Source organism: Anoplopoma fimbria, chromosome 21, assembly GCF_027596085.1.
Source record: "Anoplopoma fimbria isolate UVic2021 breed Golden Eagle Sablefish chromosome 21, Afim_UVic_2022, whole genome shotgun sequence".
Taxonomy (NCBI): Eukaryota; Metazoa; Chordata; class Actinopteri; order Perciformes; family Anoplopomatidae; genus Anoplopoma; species Anoplopoma fimbria.
The window spans coordinates 11,813,741-11,826,057 of NC_072469.1; the positions used below are offsets into that span (position 1 = coordinate 11,813,741).

Sequence of the window (12,317 nt, forward strand, 5' to 3'; positions counted from 1 at the left end):
GATGTGTTTGGCTAACCACTGACGGACCTAACAATACACACACTGCTGTATATATTTTTGGTAAGATTGTTTGAAATCGTTTATACAGCAACTTTAAGCTGATTGCCTGCATACATCGCCGCTTGTTTTTGTGTTTGAATGAAGTGTATTTTTACAAAACCTTATAGCCCATTGTTGTCTAGACAGGGGGTTAGCCAATTGTGGCTTGCCTACATTCAATCACATGATACAGGTGTGGTCGTTGGAGACACACCTTGCGGGGATTGGCACTGTACCCAGTGCACTCCTCTATTTTATTTTGGCATTGTGTTATTTCATAGTCCAGTTGGAATACAGATTTCATGTTCTGCTTTCTGCACGTACTTCTTTGGGTGTTCACATTTGGATAAGTGTTCAGCCTTCTGCCATATAAAACTCCTCTGACAGTTTTCCTGACAACAATCCCTCCGCTGGCTCTCAAGTGTTCCTGGCAGGCCCTTAGTGACTACGGAAGACACAGTGCAGTTTGAATAATAGATGTGTAAAAATGGAAAGCAGGCTCCAGTGGGCTTTGGCTGGCAGTTATTTTTTGTTGGGTGCTGGGCCAACAGCACAGACAGCGATGGAGTTTTCCTCAGTTAGTTGAGGCGTCTGACTGGTAGCGCTTCAAGTCTCTCAGTTTCTTTGAAAATGTTTGATTCAGTGTACCATGCTGTGTTAGGATTTGTCTGTGATCCGAGTTTCCACACACATCATTGCAGTTTGTGTGAGAAAGTTGATTTTGTCTTTCTTTACAAGGCCATATTACCCTAAAACCGCCTCCTTAATTATGTTGTCTACTGAATCCTAAAACTATCAGCAGCTGCAAATTTCGGTCAAATGGACAAATTTCTGTTTTAAAGTTGCCTTTAAGGTTTTTGCACCTTCATCATGGTGTGAGCTACAAAGTCACCTTCAACTAGATGTGAAATTTATGTGAAATTTCCTATGTTGTCTTTAACTTTTTGCTGTTCTTTTTAAAGTATTTTGGTTGTACTTGCGGCCATCTTGGCCAGGACTCCCTTGAAAAAGAGATTTTAAATCTCACTGGGAATGTCCTGGTAAAATAAAGGTAAAAAAAATAAATAAAAATAAATACATGTGTTATGAAGCGAACTCTGATAAACACACAAAGACAGTTAACAGATGAAAGCTGCCTCTACAAATAAAAAGTTGTAAACTTGCACTTCTTAAAACTGCTCGGGGCAACTTTTAAAGCTGACTGTGTTAAAAATGTAACACAGTAAAGTTTTTTCAGTGTACATTTTAACTGACCTACTTCTTACTTTCATCTATGTACATTTTTTTACACAAAAACTTTTACTTGAGTAAAATGCATTCCAAGCAACAGTACTTTTATTTGACTATAACATTCCTTTCAACCCTGGATATTATAATGATGTTATTATTGATGCATTTACATGTAAACAGTACTTTGAAGGTGAAGTTGGTTGAGGTGGAGCTAATTCTAACTTCTTTGATTACTTTTGTGTAGTCAAATTTATAAAAATATATCCTTTTTCATAAACTCATGTAAAATCTTAACCCTTAAAAGTAACTAAAGACTATAGCTGCTAAGGAGAGCAAAAATGGCAATATTTTCCCTCTGAAATGTAATGGAGTAAAAAGTACAAGTACAAAGTATAAAGTAGATAAAATGACATTAAGTAAAGTACAAGTAGCTTAAATTTGTGCTCAACTAAATGTACTTTTTAGTCTGTTTGTTTGAATGTGCTACATTTGAGGAATGTTAAATGTACTGTTTTGAGAGCTGCACATTACATTTCGTTAAAGTTATTTGATTCTATGTATATTTACAAACCACCACTGGCCCATGTCAAATCAAATACCAAGTGGAAAAGGGGCTTCCAAAGAAATCCAAAGAGACAAAACGTATAAAGGCAAGGCAAAAAACAGTTGGTAGCACCTTGCTTGCAAAAAATTTAAATATGTAATTGAATATGAATGAATATGTAATTATGATGCCCACAAATCAACATAAACCCGCAGAGCAAAATAAATAAAAGCAATATAGAAGTAGCTGTACAGCACACATGCTACATATCTGTCTTAAATTGTTGTTACTATAGTTGACTATTTTAAGTGAGTCATTGGTTGTACTAACTGGATGACTGTCTGACTGACTGCCTCATCAACTTAATGGCTGATTTTACTGACGGTGAAGGTTGAATCTTCTGAGTGACTGTCGCAGTCAGAGCGGAGGAACAGCAGAGCGATAAATCACAGAGCAGAGCGTCTTTCTCCGAAAAGACTCGGCTCCTCTGGGAGGGTTCAGCTCAGCAGAGATGCTCCATTGCCCTACATCTGCTAACACTCACCGCCAGCCTGCTCTCTGCAGCTCGTCCTCTGTTGTCTCGCCTTCGGTCCAATCCGTTTCCGTCGCACGCACAGACTCTGTTATCTGTGTCACGTATTGTTCTATCTCACTATCGGCCTCTTTTCTATCGTGCTGACTGGATCTGTGGCAGTGTCCCCCTCCTCTGTTTGTCTGCCTGCCATGGGGCCAACTGATATGACTCTACGAAGCCTGACGTGATACAGATATTTTTTGATACAGACAAATAAAAGCATCGCAAACAATCCGGACCGCACAATGCAGGCTCAGTTTTAACAGCAAGATTTGATTCTGGAGAACTTTAAAATTCAACCAGGTCAGACACATACAGGACCAATCACTACACTATGAATGGAGTTGATATGATGGCGTCACTCACTGGCTCCTCGGACTTCCACAAGTGTGCAGTGAAATGCTAAAAATGATGCTTTCGTTATCGGTTTATCTGCCTCTAATGGTCTCATTAGCTTCAAATAAAAGGTTTGCTTTTTTCCAGACAACAGGGGTTATTGATTGACCCGATGCAGAATGATTTTTGCAGGTCCAAATGTATTCTAGGTTTGTGGCGAAACTGACAGCAAACAACAGCATCAGAACTAACAAATTAAACAGGTGAACATCTATGAAGTGCAACAACAAACCTTCACTGTACTCAGCTTTTACTGCATTCAAACCACATCCCTTTAAATGTCAATTGTTAACAGAAATATGAACCAAATGAACGTTAAATATATTCTGTCCCACTTTTGGAGAGTGGGATACAACCGAACTTGATGAACACATGTTGCTTGGATCAACATAGCAACGCACATGAGGTTTACCATTACTATTGTAATAAAAGACTGGAAGGCCTCGGAACGGGTTTGTTCTTAAGTGCCCTGTAAGTATTAAAAAGCAGGGCTCCACAGTAAGTGTTGCCAGGTTGGGAAATTGGCAACCAATTCATCAGTTGCAACCACTTTTTAACGTATAAAACAAAATGAATGCATTTTAAATAAGTGTTGTATTAGTGATATTTAGATATTACTGTTAATGTCAGAACCGACAAGGCTACATGTGTGTTGCTGCATTCACTCACGTTCATACAGACATCTGTTATAGAGACAATGGTGGAGCAAATGAAGTAGTTTACTGTGGGGTGTAAAGTTTGACTAATCCGTCAACAGCACAAACGGATACGCAGATTGGTTTAACTAACAAAGAACCCGGATGAACCTGAACCAAAAGGACATTTGTGATGTCTTGGTAGAAATATCTATATTGAGCTGGAAGGAAAGTTGCACGTCAAGCATGTACAACATACACACATATATATATGTCACATTTTCATTATTGAACTGCAAAGTATCTTAAATATTCAAGATATAAGGTGAAAAAAAATGGCAAACATATTTACAGTTTCAGTAAACAAAAGATGATTACTGGTTACCATTTCTAAAAGTTAATGTTGAGCTCTGCTTAAGAGAAGTTGTTGTAATCACCGACTTTCTCACATAATATTTAGAGCTTTTTCTTAAAATTCGAACAAAAATCAGGCCTGTCATTCGAGTCATGTACAGGTTGTGTTTGATCATAGGGGAAAAGACTTTTAATACAAATGACTTCTACTTCAATTAGTGTTAAATATATACAGTATATATGAATCTGGTAAAAACACAACTTTATTTTACTTCTGAAGCCACCACAAAAATTTTGACTAAAATCACTTGTTACGCAACAAATAATTACTTGCCATCCACTTAGAAACGTTGAGCAGTGAAATTTGGTTAAAGTCATCTTAAAAGACTTTTAATGTTCCTGCTGAAAAGCTGTGAGCATGGCCTCCTGGTGCCACATGTCAACGATGAGTACACACAAAAACATGCATATACCGTTTCCCACACATAAACTGCCATTCATAAAAGAATAACGTGCGCTGAGAATCAGCAAACATTGCATCGGTCACACGCTCCTGCAGATTCCTCCTCTACAACATCAGGAGGATTCGCCCCTTCCTCACTGAGGAGACGGCGCAGGTGCTCATCCAGGCTCTGGTCACCTCCCGCCTGGACTACTGCAACTCACTACTTGCTGGAGCCCCGGCGTCGGCCATCAGACCTCTGGAGCTTGTCCAGAAAGCTGCAGCACGTCTAGTGTTCAATCGCCCCAAGTTCTCTCACACAACTTCCCTTCTCCGTTCTCTACACTGGCTCCCTGTAAGAGCTCGCATCCAGTTTAAGACTCTGGTGCTAGCCTACAGGGCAGTGAAAGGAACAGCTCCTTCCTATCTCCAGGCCTTGGTCAAGCCCTACACCCCCGCCCGACCACTTCGCTCTGCTGCCTCGGGGCGACTGGTTGCCCCGTCGCTCAGAGGTCCCTGCGGCCGATCCACCCGGTCACAGCTTTTTTCTGTCCTGGCCCCTCAGTGGTGGAATGAACACTTCATGAAGTACTACCCTGAGCCTTCCTCGTAGCACTTATTGCATTTGTATTAGTTGTTGCACTTATTGTATTCATATTCGTTTATTGCACTTATCCTATTCGTATTAGTTTGTAGCACTTATTGTATTTGTATTAGTCTGTTGCAATTATTGTTTTCGTAGTAATTTGCTTCTGCACTATACTTTTGCTCTGGCTTATGCTTTAAGATGCTTGTTTAAGAAAGGAGATGCACTTATGACTTCTGGTGACTAGTAGTTCTCTTGAATACCTATGTTGAATACACTTATTGTAAGTCGCTTTGGATAAAAGCGTCTGCTAAATGACTGTAATGTAATGTAATTAGCGCCTCACGCATACTTTAAACCAGTGTACACACAGTTTTCTAGGAAGTGATTAAATATAAAGTGATAGTAAAACATTCATTTTTTTCTTCCTGATTGTCTTATCATTTTTGCAGTCTACAAAAATCTATGGAATTTCTACCAATAATGCATTTATGAACTTTGTTTTGTTCACGAGTGATACATTTTATCATTCTTTTTATTCACATTCAGCCATCATTTCCCTGTCTGTGATTTGTTTTGGGGTACAATATAGCCTCAGCATAGTGACAGCTGTCCTGGTGTTAAAGGAGAAGCTTCACAACACTAAAATGTTTCACTCAAGTAAAAGTCTTGTTACTTAAAACTAATCTTAGTCATGATGATGTTACATGATGCACCTGTTATATTATTATAATAAATGTTATATTATTTTAATAACCTTTGTCCCGGCCAACAATGAATTTACTATACAGCCATATACACTTTGATTATAAATTAAACAACTGCTTTCCCCAATGTATGCATCACTAGAAATAACGGAAGAGAAAACAAGTCTGAAAAAATATAAAGAAAAATGAGCAACAATTAATAAAAAGAACTATGAAGCCATGGCAGGCACAACAAGCATTTAAGCATTAACGTAACACTTCTTCAAAAACTCCACAGCAGCTGCAGCCACAAACACACATATATGTTTTTTTGAATAACATTTAGTGCGAAAAACATAAGCAACAAGACCGTCATCGAGATGACTGGCTATTTCTACATAGTTCTTTTTAATCCATGACATCGATGCCACCAGGTCTCGTTACCGTTAGCATTAGCTTAATATTTTTACTCTGCTGTCGGGGCAGTCTGACCAGGGGATTCATCTCATTCTGGGGGCTGTCGCTCAGTGCAGGAGGAGCCTCTGATGGGAACTCACCCCGGGAACACTGCCACTCGGCGGGCACATTTCCCCCCGCCGTCGTGCACACTGCGACACAAGTCGTGGGTTAAAGGTAGCTCAAAAGCTTTTCAGCGGCCCCAGCAGCCCTTAGTGCTCACTGCACCCTCTCTCTGTGAGGGACGGGGCCCCCCCAGTTCTTGGTGCGTCTGTCAACTGGGGCAGACTGAATTGAAACATGGCTTCCTGTCTCGTGTCCCGGTGTGACTTTTTCAGCCTTGTCAACACCATTTATATCTATACAACCACAGTGTTAATGATTCAATTCTGTACAAGAACACCCAGTTCTATAGATCCAGCCCCTAGAAAAACAAAAACAAAAGAACAAACGGAGGCTTGACTTGAAGAATGTTAAGCAACAGATCATTCGACTCATCGACTTTCATGGGGCAGCCCTAAATAAATGTAACTCACAGATGGCGTAGCCTCTTGTACTCCACAAAGAGAGATTCTTAAACTGATCAGTTGAGCGCTCTAGTTCAGTCTTCAAGAACATCTCTTTTTGCCTGAATACAGAATCCAGCTGCAGTTAAATCGCGTTAACCAAATAAGAATCAAACTTTTTTTACTGTATTAAATGTTAATGAGCTACAGCTGTTCTCATCTGACACTGCTGATGTCTGACATTTTAACCAGCGACGGCTGCAGTCGGGTAAAGAAAGTTGCTGTATTTGGTTTTCATGCTCTTTGCTAATAACAAAGGAGTGAGGTGAGATCGAAGATTTAATAAATTTTTTGTAATGTAACCTTTAACACTTTTCTTGCTTGGCGTGTCAATGTCTACATTGTGACGGACACCACAGCTGGTGACATCACTGCTCTAAGGAAGTCTGTCTTTGGCCGCGTTCGCTGCCCATCACCTTAAAAAAAACGTAAGTCACAGCAGGTGATGACAAGTCATCTGGATGAGAGAGCATCTCGAAAGATGTCAATGTTCTACATCAAAAAGCCAGTTCTAATAGAATCAACACCAGCTCAGTGAGTAATCAGTCGTGAGGTAAGAGAAGCCAGCGATAACCTTTTCTGCAGATGCACAAAGGCTTTGTCTACAATTAAACATGTGATTTCATCTTTTGTTTTTCCCCGTTGGAGATAACAGTTGTTCGGCCCCTCCTCATGCTTCCATTTGTTCCACTTTGCAGGAAAAGCAGCCTAAGGCTTCGCAGTGGAGCCTCACTGCACTTCACCACAAACTAAAGTAGAGCAGCCGGTCCGTCAACGGCGAGCACGGGGAGTTGCTCCTGAACGCGGCGTATGGGATTTCAATCTAATAAAAGCAGCTCATAATCGATTATCAGGAATGGTAATTCTTTGGCTTATTTTGGTTACATACACTTAAAAGTAAACTTGAAACCGTCCAGTTAATCCAGTTTATAAATATCACATTAGATCCTACACGTTTCACATATTATCACTTTATGAAGTTCATATGGAGATTGTAAGAGCCCTCTGAGGCAAATTTGTAATTTGTGATTCTGGGCTATACAAAATAAACTGAATTTAAACTGAATTGAATATGGCAACATTTGGGGAGAACCCGAATGGGAATTGTTTTGATTTGAATCAGATTTGGTGTTCAAATGTTGTTCTTTTGGACAGCTGCTCTGTTAACATAACAACAACAGGAGTGATTATTGTAAAAAAAAATATATCCTTTGAATTCCTGATAAATATAACAATTAATTTATCCCCCAAAAATATAAAAAACATGTCTCATTAATATTTCAATATTTTCTTCAGTCATCTTCTCTGGATCACTGTAACAGGATGATATAAGCTGGTTGTCAGATGCCTGATCAGAAAAAATACTGGACCTTAAATTCAAATGGATTACTGTGACACATAGATTAATTTAATCACTGTGCGTCATAGCAACCTCTTTCCCTGAACTGGACAATCAGTATTATCACTCAATCAGCATCAGGGCAACGATCTACAGTCTGTTACACCAGACTGTGACAACATCTGTAACGTTAGCTAAAGACATTTTATAACTCATACAGGGCTGTTAAGGTAGAGAGAAAATATGAATCGGTTGAATAACAACCAGGCTTCAGCCTTCGTTTCTGCCGAGTGAAGCCAATGAGGAAGTGTCTTTCATATGGTCACTTCTGTCCACTGGTTGCTTAAAAAAACAACATGTTGGCAAACCAAGATGGCGACGGCAAACCTGCCGAACTCGAAGCTTCAAAACAGCAGTACACAAACCACTGGTTGACGTCATGATGACTACGTTCCCTTCTTATATACAGTCTATGATAACAACGTTAGATGATGCATGATCACTTTTAACCTGGGGGGGGGGGGGGGGGGCAAGATTTAGAAACTCAATTTGAAGTGACTGCTAACAGAAACAAGCTCCTCATGTTGATTTTCCTAACACTGCCGTCTTGTTAAAGCACCACAGTTTTGTATTCGATGTCATCGACGAGTCGCCCCAGCCCCTCACCATGACTCGACTTGAAACATGGACCCTGTCTCGTTTACCACGCTTTGTGGGTGTGACTTTTCTCAACCACCTGTGACCTTTTATTCTTTTTTTTATCTAGCATAATCCTGTTAATTTCTCAATATTACCAACCCTATCTTCAAAACTGGTTCCGTCTCTATGTGAATTTACAACAACCACACTTGTCGCCAGTGTGTGTGCATGGATGTAGCCGTAGTGGGAGGATGACATCTCAATCTGATCTATTTGGTTGACTGCCACAAATAATGCTGTGCCGATGTGATTTGCAGAATGTAGAAGTGCCTGAACTCCAAACACCTGATGTCAACCAATGTCTGTTCCTCCGAATTAAACCCAAACCCTCATATCAATGCACAGTATTTATTTGACCCCCTTATTACGTTTAGGTCTAGTATTAGATCTGCTTCTCTCTGGCTCTAAAGCTGTGGGCATTAAGAATTCACAAGGCAGGTAGCCGTTAGTCCTGATTGCAGAGTGGAATCTCCCCGTGGAGGTGGGATCCATCATGACTGGCATGCTCTGATCTCCTCTCCACAGCTATTGTGGGACATTGCCTTCACGGCTGACTGGAGAGCGGGATGGGATTGAGCCGATCGGGCCACCACCTCGGCTCTGTGCATACCAGCCACTGACACTCAGGGAATGAGCCCAAGCGGGCCCTAATTATGTGCACAAGTGCTGTAGTTCACTGAGTAGAATTAACTTCCAGCATTGGCCTAGTTTAAATGCTTACTGCTGTTTGTAAAATAGAGGGCAGCAAAATCCTCCGGTGAACAGGAACCGTAGCGATTCGTCAAGCTCGAGCTCATTTCTTGTTCAGGCCCAGTGAAATGTAAATGAAATGCTCCAAACACAACACGAAAAATCAGGGGAACCCCCTAACCAGGTCACCGCTGTGAGAGGGACCCACGGGACGATGCGGTCCTCCCAACAACATCCATCACACAGCATTAGAGGCAACTCTGGTAATGTAGGAGATGCCGGTTTGATCGAAGAGCCACAGGACAGCGGTGAATTAGAGCGTACATAAAGAGCACAGCAGGGGAAACAAGTGACAGTCACCTGAAGCTGCATGCAATCTGCACCGAGATGTTTGAAATCATCCGCCCATGTTAAAAATCCTATTCTGATGAACCAAACGTCCTGATGTAAAAAAAAAAAAATGGCAAAAAAAGACAAAACATCCACATGCATCGTGGCTGAACCGTCCTGTAAACACAGATTCCCATTAAACATTGTGGGAATGTTTGCATTATTCTTTTTGCTGCTCATAATGCTATTTATTCTCCCATGGGGATGCTTCAGCCATTTCCAGCGCGGAAAGTATGATGAAAATGACATGTTTGAATCGAAATGATCGCAAGTACTAATACAAAAATAATCAAGGTCTCCTGTTGGTTGGAAGTTTAAACTAAACAAATATAGACACAAAGAAGTGTGTGTCAATGTGCTCGTCCTTCATCAGGTCTCCTGTCTCCGATGGACACATGTCTTCTATGTGAATACACACAGTGCAAAAGCAATGCAAAAGCAACAATGCATGTCTGAGCACCATTGGTGATGTAGCCATGTCTACATTGTGAGAACAGGTGGCTATGTAGAGGTGATAAATAATACTGTGATGCATCATAATAGGCTTTTGTAGTGGAGGAAACTCACTTGAACGCACCACATATGCACACTGCACGTCTCCTGTGACCTACATATTAAAATAGTATCAGTGGAGTCATGAGCTGTTCGTCATAGGGAGCCTTTCTAATGATCCTTGGTGATAGTTATACAAGACTACAGACTACATGTTGGGGTCTAGTATGGTTTGATATGGGGGGGGGGGGCATGCAGCGCGAACCCACCTCTACAAAATAGAAACAGGGCAGCAGGCTGACGCTGTCTTTGGTCAGGGTCCCCTTCTCTCTGGCAGACATGGCCGGGCCTCACAAATATCCAAAGATAGAGAGATCCGAGATGAGACGCGGGGAAGGATGGCTGAGCTCTCCGGGGCGTCCTGCCGGGATCAGGAGCGCTCCATGCCGCCGTGCGGAGCGGGGTGTGATCGGGGACGACAGCCGGCCGGTATCCAGCCCAGACTCCCCCCTTCCCGAAACACACCGACCCGCGCGGCCTTTTTTTTTTTTTTTTTTTTTTTTTATATCACTGCAAGCGAGGAGCCCCGGGCTCGGCTGTGTGCGCGTCCTCTGAAGAGCTGTCAGGTAGAGAACGGAGCCACTGCTACGGAGGGAGGAGGAGGAGGAGGAGAGGGAGGAGGAGGAGAGGTAGCGCAGGCGCACTGGGGAGGAAGGTGGTTGACAGCATATGACTGCTGCTGGCTCTGAAAATGGATGGATCAGACTTACGAGGATAAAAATGAATGTTTTCCACATTTAAGAAGAACATGATTGTCGCACTACATCCTGTCAGCTCACGTTGGCGCACGTGCAGATATCATGACATTATTTGTTATAAGCTCCGAACATTCACGTGCATCTGTCATGAACTAGCCTGATTGGTATTCACTATACCATAGGTGGTTCTATTGACAGGGACTTTAAGTCAGGATCATATGTCTACTCACATTGAGCAGCGCCGCCATGCAGCCACAAAGAGGAAGGAAAAAGAACCTGTAGTCATTGTAATGAATAATTAATGATCCAATATAAAATTATGAGTCAGCATCTCAAAAGAAATTTGTAAGCACCTCAAAATAATGACTTTGTTTCTCAAAATAATGACTCGGTATCCCAAAGTAATGACTAATTATCCCAAAATAATGACTAAGTATCACAAAAGAATGACTTAATATAAAAAAGGAATGACTTAATATCAAAAAAGAATGATTTAGTATCACAATATAATGAGTAAGTATCTCAATATAATGAGTAAGTATCTCAAAATAATCACTTAGCATCTCAAAATAATGATTAAGTATCTCAAAATAATGACTAAGAATGTCAAAATGATGTCTTAGTATCTCAAATTATGACTTTGTATCTCAAAATAATGACTTAGTATCCCAAAATAACAAGGTAGTATCACCAAATAATGACATAGTATCTCAAAATAACAAGGTAGTATCACCAAATAATGACATAGTATCTCAAAATAATCACTTAGTATCTCAAAATAATTACTTAGTGTCCCAACATATCGACTTAGTATTTCAAAACAATGACTTAGTTTCTCAAAAATAATGACAAAGTATATCAAAGTGATGACAGAGTATCTCAAAATAATCACGTAGTATCTCAGAATCATGATTTAGCTTCTCAAAATAAGGACAGATTATCTCAAAATAATGACTTAGTGCTTAGGCCATGCGAAGCAGACCATTAAATAAGGTTTAGATTGACACATTCCCACACATTCATACCTAAATGGCAAAAAGTTTCCAACTATTGATGATAGATAGTATAGATATGATGTGCTTTTAGCACATCTATTCTACAGCAGAGATTATTCTACAGCACTGATTGATCAGTACATCTATAGTAGGGCCCTAACATGAAGTGATTCTGAGGCTGGTCAGATCCCACAAACATAACATGCCATGTCAACATAAATCTAGCAGCATCGTATTGTATTCGTATCAGTTCGCTGCACTTATTGTATTCGTATTTGTTTACTGCACTTATCCTATTCGTAGTAGTTTGTAGCACTTATTATATTCGTATTAGTCTGTTGCAATTATTGTTTTCGTAGTAATTTGCCTCTGCACTATACTTTTGCTCTGGCTTATGCTTTAAGATGCTTGTTTAAGAAAGGAGATGCACTTATGACTTCTGGTGA

General features: G+C 40.6%; 1 protein-coding gene across 1 annotated transcript in view; it reads right to left on the minus strand.

Annotated features, from left to right (window-relative positions):
- Nucleotides 1–10,459, minus strand: part of LOC129111099 (phospholipid phosphatase-related protein type 4) — a 34,457-nt gene extending 23,998 nt beyond the window's left edge. Inside the window, exon 1 of the mRNA XM_054623395.1 lies at nt 10,388–10,459. Coding sequence (XP_054479370.1) covers nt 10,388–10,459 — 72 coding nt within the window. The remainder of the gene's footprint in view (nt 1–10,387) is intronic.
- Between the last annotated feature and the right edge of the window lie 1,858 nt (nt 10,460–12,317).